The sequence below is a fragment of the Anas platyrhynchos genome, chromosome 2 (assembly GCF_047663525.1).
Source record: "Anas platyrhynchos isolate ZD024472 breed Pekin duck chromosome 2, IASCAAS_PekinDuck_T2T, whole genome shotgun sequence".
Taxonomy (NCBI): Eukaryota; Metazoa; Chordata; class Aves; order Anseriformes; family Anatidae; genus Anas; species Anas platyrhynchos.
The window spans coordinates 126603969-126618263 of NC_092588.1; the positions used below are offsets into that span (position 1 = coordinate 126603969).

General features: G+C 35.1%; 1 protein-coding gene across 1 annotated transcript in view; it reads right to left on the bottom strand.

Moving 5' to 3' along the window:
- DNAH11 (dynein axonemal heavy chain 11) overlaps positions 1-14295 on the bottom strand; it is a 111694-nt gene that overhangs the window by 28263 nt on the left and 69136 nt on the right. Inside the window, 1 exon segment of the mRNA XM_072033967.1 lies at positions 6058-6092. Within this exon segment, the coding sequence (XP_071890068.1) occupies positions 6058-6092 (35 nt within the window).

The window sequence follows — 14295 nt, forward strand, 5'->3', positions numbered from 1 at the left end:
TTACAGAGATAAAACTCTAGTATTAAAGTCTGTCCAGACCAAACCTATTCAGTGGTGTCACTTCTCTTCCAGAACTAGCAGGTTAGTGCCAAAAAATCTGTACAGAATTGGCACCTGTTTACTTACATGCCTTGATTATCTGCTTCACTAGATCTCAGTATGTGCATTTTGAATCACTTTTGCATACCTTGCTATTAAGTAAGACCTAATTTCCCCCCCCCCCCATGCCTTTCATGGTTACATACACACATGCACTACAACAGATAGTTTTTGAAATTATTTTATTCACTTATGTCTTTTCTCCATTCTCTCAGAAAATATACTAAATTATTTTAATAATAATTTTAGCAATTTTTAGCCATTGTCAATATCAGATCACAGTCTAATGTATATTAAGACCCACTGAGCAGGTTTGCAGGTCCAGAAACCTGAACTAAACTAAACTAAACTAAAACTAAAATACTCAAGCTCCAACACCTAAAGCTTGTTAGGCTTCTAACTATTATCTATTCTAACTTCTAAATACTTCTAACTAAGGCACTGTAAGTCTGATTTGCAGAGATAGCAAGTACCTGTAGTTCACACTATAATCACCCAAGTTTTGAGAAAAATGTAAATTCATACATATATCTGAAGTTCTCTGAAGCTCAGAATTCCTTTTGCAGGTTTCATTCAAAAACAATACCAGAAGCTGATGTTACAGAATATCAAGGAGTCTGATGCAAGAACAATCTTGGTAAACAATGTGGGGAGGAATATAATTTTATGAAGTTGCTTCACAGATCAGCAAGTTCTCTAATATGCAGGCTAGTAAATTTGCTTTGGAAGGAGTACAAGTTGATAAATCTCCCTAGCTATGCTTTCTGTCGATTGATATGATAAGATATATTTTACTTAAAATTAGGATTGTCTAAAGCTCAGTGGATTTAATTATTTGTAATTATCCAGTTGTTGTCAGTATGTGGCCATTTTATGACAGTGGTATCTACTGTGTGGGTCAGGTTCAACTGTATATCTTTTCAAACACAGAATTAATGTACTATTGATGAAACCATTACTAGAACCAAATTAAAGTCTGGGCTGATGTATTGGTCCACGGGGTGCTGTCAGACATGAAAGGAGTAATTAGTATTCATTACTTCATACTCTGCAACATTCCAATTATTAATGAACTTCAACTGCTGGACTGCACCATATCTATCACAAATACCTTTCTAGTCTTTCTTTATTAGGAAGAAAAAAAAATCCAAAGTGCCTGACACAACTACTAAGATAAACAAATAACAGAAATTAATCCAGAATGAGGAAAACTCTGTTTATTTGGTAATAAAGGGGTGTATATATTACTATTGCCCCACAGAGGAGACCTGCTACATCTTCAGTGAGCAATGGAACATTAGGTCACGTAATGTTGCTAAAATATTCACATGGAGAACTTATATTTGTATCACAATAGCTTCATGCTTGTGTGAGTGTGTACCAGTCTGCTGTGCTACATGGAAACCTCTGCTGAGTAAATGCAGATTTCTATAGCTGGGCCCCCCATCCTCCTCAGTCCAACTTTTTTTTCTGCTGTTTTACAGATCTGTCTTGTTCCTTAAGCCTTGTTATACCTTGCAATCTAATTCTCATCTCTCTTTTAGACCAGTATAATTCTAATTTTCAGTAGAATGTCTTCACTGCAGATTCTGAAAATGAACCCATATGGTTTTACATTGACGTGCTTCAAATACTATTACCATTACATAGAAAGACAACAATAAAGAATCATTTCAAGAGGACATACTGCAGGGTAAAAGTGTATTCTCCAGGAGCTTCAAGTATTCACAGAGATGTAAGCTGTTATTTAAATTTACTGTGTGAACATCAAAGCCTGAAATTCTGGAGGGAGAAGGAAGGAGAAAAGCTTGAGTAATATGTCCAAAACGAGAAACCAGTTTTATTTAATATATCTTCTATATTTTCTCTTTGAAAAATCACATTCCCTGCAAGTAGTCTAAATGCTCTTAGAGTAACATTTCAAAATGATCCAGGAGTGCTTCAGGAGTACCTCTGATTTCTTATTAGAATAAGCATCATATTCTCAAACTTGAAAGATCTGTTTCATGGATGTGTTATTTGAAAATACGATTAGAGCAGAAGAATACTTTAAGTCTTAAAAATAAATCCACATTTGAGTGGAGAAAACAACATAGCATTTCAGATCACCAGATGAGGTATTTAATTAGGTTTATCAGGTTTACTATCATGCTACCAAAAATCAATATTATTCTTTAGGTTGACAGCTGCATTGGAGACTCAACACTTTCAAAGCTTTTATGAAAAGCGATGGAAGAGAGTACAGACTAAAATTCTATTGCAGCAAGTGCTTGGGTACAAACTCAATTACTTCTCCTATTATCATCCCTGAAAATGTATCTAGAGGTACCTTAACTAGATCACAGGAAATATTTTTGATGACGTTTTCCAAAAATTTTGACAACAGATGGGATTCACAACCAACCCCTGAAAAGGACAGAATACGATGTCTGACTGCTTATCTGGTACCATCTACACTCCTGCCACAGAAATTTCAGAGAGGGAAGATGCAATAAACTCAGTTGTGTGTTACCTGGTTTGAACACGTATCTTCCACTTGAACACCCACCTCCAGACCTCTGGGCTGGAGCTCACAGAGCTGTGTTGCTGCCAGCAGGAGGGAGAGTATGGGACAGGCTCTGTCCTCAGACACTGCATGAGAAATGGGGCATGTGACTTTTGTTGACAACAGACTAGGTTTCTAGGTAAAGCTGAAGAGACATTAACACCACCACTATGTCTGCCTCAAAGGATTTGAGGACACTGACAACTGGATTGGTTTCACACTCAGGGCATTGGCAATCATACCAACCAAAAACTGTTTGCTCATCTCTGCCCGATGTTGTAGCTCATCAGTTTTGCCTCATCAGCCTTTTATTTATTTATTTATTTTTAAACCAGTTCCTTGATTTATTTCATGGGTTGGCCCAACAAAAATTTATGGCAACACACTGCAAAGTGGAGGTATTGTTTCCTTAAGCTGATATTCCAGCTTGAAAATCCTATATATTATTAAATCCAAATCTAGCCTGTCATTTCCAATACTTTCCCATTTTCTATAGATGCCTAAAATGGAAGTCACAAAACGTTTATTATATTTTGGCTCAGAAAAAAAGAAGATACCTTTATACTAAAAAAAAAAAAAAGTTAACATTTTCAATTTGGTTTGAGAAAACTCTCATGCATGTCTATATTGTATTTCTAGTCCAATTTGAGAATTGAGAAAATAATTTTGTTATCTAATCAGATGCAGATACTAACATTTTAATATTTACTCATTAACAGTTTTAAAGGATAGCATTTTTAAAAGGAATAAATAACTTCATGAAGTGTTATGGAACAGTAAGCAAAAAATAGAAAATCAAAACATTGTAGATCCAGTCATCATGAAAAATTCTGATTACTCAAGCTATACTTACCTTCCCTTTGGTATGCCTTCCAATCAGGAGATCAGGCAATAATCACCGTGGTTTTGATGAGTATAATCTCTCCACAAGACAAAGGTCTTCAGAAAACTTACCATGAAAAAAAAAAAAGTAAATATTAGAAATATTAGATAAGTGATGCTTATAGAAAGACATCTATAATAGAATTGAAGAAGCTTTTCTGAAAGAGCTTGGTTAAACCATACAAAACTGTTTGCAAAGACTTTCTCAGTTGTTAAGAGTTCTATATCAGTTCAATACATTTATGTCATTTCAAATGGAAAATGTACTGTTTCAAATAGAAAATGATATTATGGATAAATAAGCTGCAGTGTTGTAATATCTCAAGTCTTCAAGTAAACACATTTCAAGATCATAGAATCATAGAATCATAGAATATCCTGAGTTGGAAGGGACCCTTAAGGATCATCAAGTCCAACTCTTGACACCGCACAGGTCTACCCAAGTTCAGACCATGTGACTAAGTGCACAGTCCAATCTCTTCTTAAATTCAGTCAGGCTCGGTGCAGTGACCACTTCCCTGGGGAGCCTGTTCCAGTGTGCAACCACTCTCTCTGTGAAGAACCCTTTCCTGATGTCCAGCCTAAACTTCCCCTGCCTCAGCTTAACTCCATTCCCGCGGGTCCTGTCGCTGGTGTTAATGGAGAAAAGGTCTCCTGCCTCTCGACACCCCCTTACGAGGAAGTTGTAGACTGCGATGAGGTCTCCCCTCAGCCTCCTCTTCTCCAGGCTGAACAGGCCCAGTGCCTGTCCCTTACAAAACTTAGAGGAACTTCAGGGTAGTGAATGTAAAAGACAATCCTTCAGCATGCACATACCCTTTCTGTCCTACATGTATGACTTTAAGGTCAGCTCTGTATTTAGTCTTTATCTATTTAATTCCCTCTTGCTGGTGATCTATCATAAAAAAACAGCACTTGCAGTGTGTTTTAATTGTGGCATTTTCTGCTGACATCCGATCAGCAGGCAGTCCCTCGTTACTTCATCCTGTAGTCGTAGCATCATCCGTCAATGTGGCAATTGGGTCCAGGCCCTCCATCACAGGAACAGGAACCTTTGAAGCACGCGTGAAATATAATAAACCAGTCAGGTTACCAAGCAGCAAGGCATGACTCAGTGTAACACACAAGATACAGCTAGGCTGATATAAATTAAGATTTTCTAGGGAGGAAAGTAAGGAGTACCTCTGTAGACTATCATATGCAAAATAACATAGTAGGAAATGTGATGAGAATCAGTTTGTTTCATCTATCTTGGGTTTTAAAAAAAATGTCTTTTAATTTAAGACATTTAATTCATAAAATATATTTGATAAAGTAAAACTATACATTATAAATTTCAGCATATCTAGATTCTGATATTGCAAATTCCATGCTCAAGTATTCTCTTGAGCAGGTATTTCTGGTATATAAATGTGTATTTAATAGCACAAAAGTTACCAAGAGGATTCCCCTGGGATCTTATTAATACAGCTCAGCTATGTGTTAATGAGGTCACCTTCAAAACTTAGAGGAGAGGGTAGAGTAGCACCTGTGTAGCGCCAGCAGCAGCACTCATGTGAGTGGCTGCTCACAGAGAACGAAGCTCCATGCACACTAAAGCAGCCATCAGACAGCCTCCCCTTGCTGGATACCAATATAACACTGTTTTTTACTAGTAGCCCCTAATTTTTCCATACTGAGATAAAGGACAAACTCTCACCAATTCCTTCACCACATTATCCCAGGCTTTCCTATTTGTCATTTCTGGATTGTATTGTAAAAGCATAAATTAAAGGAAAGAATAGCGTCATCCATATTTGTCTATCTTCAATACCATTCAGAGGTGTTTTAAATACTCCTGTAAAAAAATTTCTTCTCATTAGACATGTATAGTCCTTGTATAGTTCTATAGTACTGGCTTGTAGATTTGAGATTATCTTAAAAGTGCACCCTAAAATCAAAAAGCATGCAAATGTGATGGTCATTTAATAAATAGAATTATTTCTTCTCTTTAATTTGAGCCAGATTTGCACATTAGCATTAATAATAATAGAACAATATATCCAGTGCAGTTTCTGTGGCACAAATGTCATAGTTAGCATACTAGGAAAACAATTGTCTAAACCCTGATTCTAATCATAGAGTGCAAAATAAACTTAACATTTGATGAACTTGCTGAAAATCCAAGCACAAAAGCACTAGACAGACAGACATCCCTGCAAATATTTAACATATTAATTCCCTGCATATAATAATTTTTTTGTATATACCAAAAGATTGACAATGTTCTTTCTTTTATTCCTGCACTGTAAGGCAAGCACTACGTTCAGCTCCATGAGCTGAAATACTTTTTTGTGGAAAAACCTAACATTGGAGTGTTATTAAAATTTCTAATACACATTTTGACACAATGCAAGAAATGTATTTTAGTATACTGATACATCTACTGTCCTTACATCTGTACAAAATGGATACTTTGTGGCACAGAACTAGTTGGTGTTCTTTCTAAAAATTACTATTAATGATCATCTATTTTTAACATCACTACCTACATGCTTTTCTCTCTTCCTTTACCACTCTTCTCCACCTGCAGGAAAACAAACAAATCTGAAAGGAACTATTTTATTTCAATACTGTTCAGTGAAAGCATCTTAAAAAATACAAATTTTGAATATGAATTATTTTTTTTTTTTATAAAGTTGTTCCACCCATGTGAGTTTACTCTTCATGCTACTCATACCACATTGTGCTACAGCCATACTGTATGACCAATTTTAAGAGAGATGAAGCAGCAGCAGCCGGTGAAATAAGGTACAAGGCATATATTTAGGAGGCCAAGGAGGGAGAAAGATGTGCAGAGACAACTCTAAGAGTTAGCGCTGCTCTGCATTACTCAGCTCTGCAAATTTGTTGAATACTATTACGGTTTTCTCCATGTATGGAGAAAGGAGCGTTATGAACTGCATGCACCGTTTGGAGCTGAAAAGCTAAACAGAATAGGTCTCTCTACATTGCTAACAGTATTCACAGCATTTGCTATCACACAGGTGTCACAAAGAACAGAATTTCACACGGAGAGTTGGAAAGGGAAGGAACTTACTTTTTCTCCCTTTCTCCCCCCCCTCCATTCTCTTCAAAATAATGAGGAATGTACATATGAACTAGAAAACAGACAGACTGCAAAAGGTATTTTATAGACACTTTTAAATACGATCAATAATCAATAAAAATACTTCAAAGTTGCAAAAGACAGTGACTTTAGGAAACCAGACCCTTCACTTTAGACTCACATTTTGTACTATATATATATATATATATATATATATATATATATTGTTCTATATATATATATATAGAACCATTTGTGACTTTAGAAAGGGAATTCAGAAATGTTGCATCAGTTCCTGGAGAGATGGCTTTGTGAAGGGTCCAAAGTAAGACACAAATGCTGCTGCTAACATGACACCACCACATAAAGTTTTCTTTCGTTCTTTGAGGTTTTCAACAAATTGGCTCCAATGCACATTTTCAAACTGCAAAGCCAAATTAGAAAATGACAGCTTCTGAACAACTTAGAAGTGACAGAACATTTAATCTCCATGTTAAATATACAAAAGCACTACAGGAAATGTACTTTGCCAGTGAGGGATAAACTTCCTAAGGCCATAAGGCTGAAAACAATCCATGCTTTCTGGTGGCAATTTGAACCCTTTCAATCTGAAAAATTAGGATGAAGCTCTTCATCAAAAGCATTTTATGTCATTCCCCCCCTCCCCCCCACGCTAATTGGTGCTTTTGTTTAGGGCAGGTACAGTACGGCAGACATACTGCAATATTGGCAGCATCTGGCAGGCTGCTGGCAGCTACAGCATGGCAGTGGGGTTTTGTGCAATGTGCAGTCATTTCCAGCCAGGTTCAGAAGACAGCATAAGGAAAGAAGACTACTAGGAAAAAAATATAATGATAATTTAAAAAAAAAAAAAACAAAGCTGTTTCAACATCAACAAAGTTGTGGCTTATACTTTCATTTATTTATTTATTTTTCCCAAGAATGGGGCAGGGAAAAAGAGTTCCTGTCTTTTTTCCTCTTATTGGTCTGGCTTGTTTTACCTATGAGTTCCAGAAATTTAACTGAGCTGTAATGATCTGGAATTCACAAAGTTTACCTTATTTCTGATACTTGCACCTATACCAATTATACTTGTGAAAGAAAAAATGAACGAGTGCCAAATACTTAAAAGAAATACATAGGAGGAACAGTCAGCTTTAAGCATAAATGAGAGACTGACTCTTATTTTCTGGGACATTTATTTTTCAGAGTGATGACTAGGCAAAACTTATTTTTCCTGTCCTTTATATGATCTAATCAAAATCAGTGAAAACCATGGAATAGAAAGCATCCCCCATAGTTTCTTTCATTTACAAAAAATAAATAAATATGTATATATATACGTGTGTGTGTGTGTGTGTGTGTGTACAAAAACAAACAGAACAACTGATAAACTTGATATTTATTCCACCTATGTTTTTCAGAAAATCAGAAGTATTTACTAAAATGGTTAACCAGAAGATTAAAGCTCTTCAAGTATAAAGTGGGAATATAAAATATCCACTAAGGAACTGGAATTTTCTTTAAAATTCAGTGCTTAAGAGTTAGCATTTAAACTTTTCACAGTGAAAATGCAGGAACTCAGTATGTGAAGTCTTGCTAAACCAGTAATGTCCAAAGGAGATACCCAACAAATGACAAGTAAAGGGCCATTGAAAGCTCTAACAACAATCTTTGTAAGGTAGCAGTTGTGTTTTAAAGTATTTTAGACATCCATTTTTCCTACAGAAGTCATTGGATTCTTCTTTAAATCATTAAATGAAGGCAACAAGACAATAAATCCATTAATTTACAAGAAGGCTTTTGATTTATCCATTCTCTCTCCTTGTTGTCACTGACTGGTAAGTCATAAACAATAAAGAGCACCCACCTCATTCTCCAAAATAGCTTTGAAATTTGAAGATTTACTAAACATAGAATGATTGTCTATTTAAATCTTCAGTAATTTTACCATACCGCCCAAGCACCATAAATCACTAGTGACATTGGCTAACAAGGGTTTAAGAGTTGGAACATGCAGTGTAATAAATTTCCAGACAGTTAAAAATCACTGTAATTTTATTCTAATGCATTATAGATTGCCTGTAATGTCATCCTGGCCGGGGTGACCCATTTCTAATTTTGAACAGCTGTTCAGCTCGGGAGTTAGTTAATGATTAAATATAAATTGCCTGATTTATTAGTCTGAATGGTTGAGCTTCCAGGTCAATGCTATATAGACAAAATCATCAGTCTTGATGCTTTTCAGAAGTTAACTGTCTCCTGTTCTAGTCAAAAAGAATTTATTCTCAGCAGAAAAGATGTGACATTCTCAATTAATCCTTTTAAATATTTTCCCCCTTAACTTACACAATAAGATTGCTAATAAAACCTCATCTTGGAGAAAAACTTGTAACCACGCATAAACCTTCAAAACCCAAGACTCAGAGACTACCTATAAACAAGAGCTGTTGGCTTCTACAGTGTGTCCAAAAGCTTTGAGGGTCTGTAGGGTCAGGCCATCAGTGACCGATTAAGGCATCTTGAGACAAACAGCAATTCTCATAAGCAAAAAACAACACACCACTGACTTCACTGTTTTTTACTACCAAAACAAGGATTATTCACATGTTTTAAATTTCTAACTATACTCATTTTAGAATCAGGTATAAAAAATGGATGTATTATTATTGTTACTATTATTATTATTAGTAGTAGTAGTAGTTCTATATTCTTACAGTGGTTTTCTTCCAAACTGATTTAATCTTCTTAATTGCCAAATTCCACTGAGAGATTTGCTGAAAGAAAAATATAGTTTCTAAGATCACAGAAAGAAAAGTCACAGGAGTCTTATGAAATCCAAGTTAAAACATTTATGAAAAAAAATATTCAGACTGCTGTGGAAACTCATGTAGTAGTGTGATTATTCTTTGTATTTGTAATTTAATGGTATTTATATTTATTCATCAAAAAAAGAATTGCTAAAATTCTAGATGATGAACCAAGACAGTACGATTTCTGTAAAGACTTTGGAGAGGATGCATAGCAATGCTGTGGCTGACTTCAGTGACCATTAAATAGGCACATGCTAGCTTTAATGATGTTTGTCTACAAATAAAGGTAATAACCACATTGAAATATGTATAATTTTAACACAAATGCATTTCATTCTTATTTAAAAATGAATGGTTTCTGCAAAAGGAAAAAAACAAAAGCAAACAGCAAGTATCTGATTGGTGCCTTGCACTTATTTACAATCTAAAGTGCAGTGGGGGCAGACACAGGGCAACTCCATCCTGACCTATAGGATTATTCAGTCTTTCTGCTCATTAACTAGAGGCTGCCCAGGCTGTCACAGTGTGTTCTCAATTGTGTATAAATGTGGTGACTTAGTTATTGAGATTTCTCCTTAGCAATTTCGCCAATATCAGACACCTACCTGTGGTTTTTGCTTTTTGTTTTTCATAGGAAATGCAGAGTAATATTTCTCAGGTGTGGTGCAGCACATTTTACTCTTCAGAATTTGATTTTTATTTATTCTTTTTTTTTTTTTTTTTATGTTTCTTTCCATTTAAATTATTTCTAATGAGGGTCATCTTGTTGCCTGTCACCCCAGATTTTTATCCACACACACTACCCTCAAAATTCAACATAATGTTTAACAAAACACTTCAGATATTTCAAAACTCATACTATCTAGAACATTCAGGCAATCTTCTTACCTCGAGGCCCTTGATGAACACTTCAGCCAGCTCAATAGTTTTGGTTTGTTGGCTGACATCATCTTGACATCAGACTTTCTATGCAACTGCTTTCTCAAATAATGAATCCGTGAGTTTACACAGATTGCCACCCAGGATCTATTTTGAAAAAGGATGGATAAAGTGTTAAAGCTTAAGGTTGCTTTTTGTTTTCGTGGCTCTCCAACTCAGAGCAGAGAGCCATTACTCTCCATACGGATCCTGCTAGGATTGTGCCCTTACTTGCACAATTCTTTTCAGACACAGAATATTTCACCATATACATGTGTCCACATAAAAATAATGGAAGTTAAATACAAATTATACAATCTTTCTGCAAAAGGGCTAACCTGGCAAAACGTTTTTTTTTTTTTTTTTTTTTTTTTTAGCTTTAACTCTAATAAACATACTACTTCACCTTCTCTTTTATTTTTGCATGCAAGTCATACTTGTTATATGCGAATGTAAAATCATAATTTTCACAAATATTTTTGTAGGTAATTGCAGTCTCTAAAGATGGAAATCTGATTTCATTTCACTCAAAATGCTTACAAACTAATTGATCATGAAAAAATAAAACTTTTTTTTTTTTCTTTTCTATTTCCTAACCTGTTTTTCTTTCCATTTAGTGTAAATGTATGCCAATTATTCAATGGGATGGACAAATGTATGTGTTTGCATGTTTAAGTTTTAATATACAATAAAGGATGTGTAGACATCACCATCATCCTTAGAGTTATTTTCAGTCATCTTTAAAACATTTTAAATATTTTAAAAAAACATACTGTATTAGTATTAGTACTAGTTTGTATATATTTGACATTAAAAATATTCTGTGATGATATTTATTACAATATTGCCCAAGTTTGATAAGAATTTAATTTGTCATTTAAAGATATATTCTGGAAGCCATGCAAAGTGAAAGGAGGTTAGTTTACTGTGCTGTCTAGGCTGAAGATGTATTATTGATTACTAACAGCTGCACCAATTATCATTACTGAAAATTGCTGCCCACAAAAACTTCCATATGAAAAATATGTATAACTCTCCTCTCTCTGCCTGCTAGAAGAAAGAAGCTGAGTTATGAGTCAGGGAGCACACCACATCCATGAATGCAGGAACAGAGATCACTAACAACTGATACTCTGCCTTCAAAGTCTATTCTTTAGAAAATCGGAGAGAGAAAGGTGGGAAAGAGACAGGCAAATAAATGACCAAAAAGAAAAGGGCGAGGAATGAACTGAAGGATAGGGGGCAACTGAACATATGGATTGATGTCTGGATACTGATAAGAAAAACTTTAATGCCACTTCAATGTGATGAATTGAAAGAGACAAGATAGAAGAGTAACTGGTTCATCACTCTTACTGAATTTGTTTAGCTTCAGAATGGAGAGGACTACTGGAAGGCTAGCATCAATAAATGACAAACAAAATCTCTCTCTTTGCCATACTGCTTGACCTGATGCAGGTCAAGATGCAAATGGATTTACACTGGTGGAGTACCTTCATCCTGTGAGCTCTGCATACTGGCCTTCTACAAGCTTAAAAGAAATTCGGCTCCTCAGAGGATGGCTGATAGGGCAGCACAGCATGTCTGCTTCTGAAGAAGAAGTAGTGTTGAGAGGAAAACTTCCTGCAGATCAGATCCAGCCAGCAGGCAGCTCAGATAGAGAGAAATACATAAGAATGTCTGTACTGCACTTGTGACCTTCCTTCAACATTAGAAGTCTTATTGTTTTTTACAGACTATGGACGCATACAACTGAAGTAAGGAACAGGAGCTTTCTACAGGCTAATGGTGTACATAGGGTTATCAGCAGCTAAGGTAAACAAAATCTAGGCACTGAGAAATGCCTGCATTGTACATTGTTTTCCAGAATATATAAGTTCACCTTCTCTGTATGCTCATTTCACAGACTCCCTTATATAGTGAGTTAAAATGCCTGATATGAGCCACTTGGAACTGTTTGTATGGGACAGAGGTGCATATTACAAAACAAGGAATCAAAATATTAAATGGAGAAGATCAAGAAGTTACCACTGTTGGAAAAACAGAGCTGATGAATGTTTGCTAGATGTAAGGTTTTCTGAGAAAGAGGAAGACATCGGTGAATGTTTATACACCACACTAACTCTAAAAATGGAAACCAGCAGAAAGTTGAAGTTTCATTCTGAACTCGTGTCTTTTCATCTGATAATCATGCTTAATAATGCTGCTGTACAAAACAGACCTCACCCTGGGAAATTGTATTGAACATCATGTCCTTTAGCTTTGGGATTAATATAAGTTTCCAGCTGAGGAACTCAAGCTGATTTTAAATGTAAGGCTATTTCACTACAGATTCTCACATAGGATATTTAGTAGGGATGAAAAACTTCAGACTAAATTATTCCTTGCTGACCATGTTTTCTGCATATTTAGATGGAGAAAAAAAAATAAATCCTGAAAGCTACATGCTAGGCTCTATGAAATGCCATCTGTAACTATGGTTAAAACCAAACCAAGATTATTGTTGGATTTCGTGGAATTAATGTGAATTCTGTTAAAAAGCAGAACTGCAAAGGCAGGAAAGGACCCTGCTCTGTACCTGCCAATCTGCATGGTTCAATCTACCTACTGAACTTTATTAATGTTTCAGCCTGTCATTATCCTCAATCCACTAGTTAGAAAAATGGGCACTAAAGACTGGATGTAAGTGGAAATGCATCTGTCAGACATACAATTTTATTTTTTTTAATAGTTGAAACTTCTTGGATTAACATTTTGTAAAGTGGGTGACGCAGCCCCAGCTTCTTAGAATTCCAGATGCTTAAACTTCTTGTTAAGATTTCTATTTTTTTTTTTAAAGCTTTGTTGCATGCTAATTTACAACTTTGTTTTAATGTTTTCATCTATTTGTCAGTCCTGGGGAAAACAACAACAACAACAACAACAAAAATGACAAACAAAAAGACAAAACAAAACAGAAGGCTTTTATACACGTCTTCAGGATATGTATTATGCTTTTACAGCCCTTTGCTCATTTCCAGTCTGGCACACAGATATCAGATAGCACATAAGGCATAATTTAAACATGTAATTAAAACTAAGTTACTCCAATCACTTTCAAGTCTTTTCTTTAAATGACATTTTAAATTCTCTCAACGAACAAGAAATTACACTCTTTCCTTTCTGTGAGTACAATAGATATATAAATCATCATTAGTCCAAGTACGCATAAGATTATGCATGATATGTCCTATTTGGATACAGAATATGTATAGGTAAGTAGTTTGTGGAAATAAGCAACTTCAATCACTACTTCAATCAGTACAGAAAGCGACATGACAAACAAGTTGAGAACCCTATTGCCAGCTGGAGTGTTTGCAATACATCTTAATGATCATTTTGTATTGGTCTGTGCAAAGAATTGTGCTGTAATTGAAGATTTTGAAGTAAAATATTTGGAGATTACATAGCAAAATATTACAAAATGAAGGGTGTACATTTTTCTTGAGAGTTGAGATACAACATGTGGCCTGTGAGAAGCACAGACTTTTCTGGATAGGAATAATATGCCTTCAAACCAAGATTGTACCAATATCCGCAGTAGTTAAACTGTAGATTAAAATCTGAATTATGGAAGTGTATATATATATATACACATGTATATATATATCTTTTAAGTTCCTTCACATATAAAAATTGAATCCCATTTTGCAATCTTCAGATTTCTGGACTCAGTCACAAGGCAACTGTCTGAGTAAAATGTGTGCAGCGTTTTTTTTACTATACCAAAACACCATTCTCTTACCTTTCTCTCTTGTTACAAATACATTTTAGCACACATTATTTACAAACTGCATAGACAAATATTTCTTTTTTATTCTTTTACTGAAACTCATCTTTTTTACAAAATATTATTAGATGAGTTAGATTAGGTTAGGTTAGATTAGATTAGGTTAGTGAACTAAAGTTCC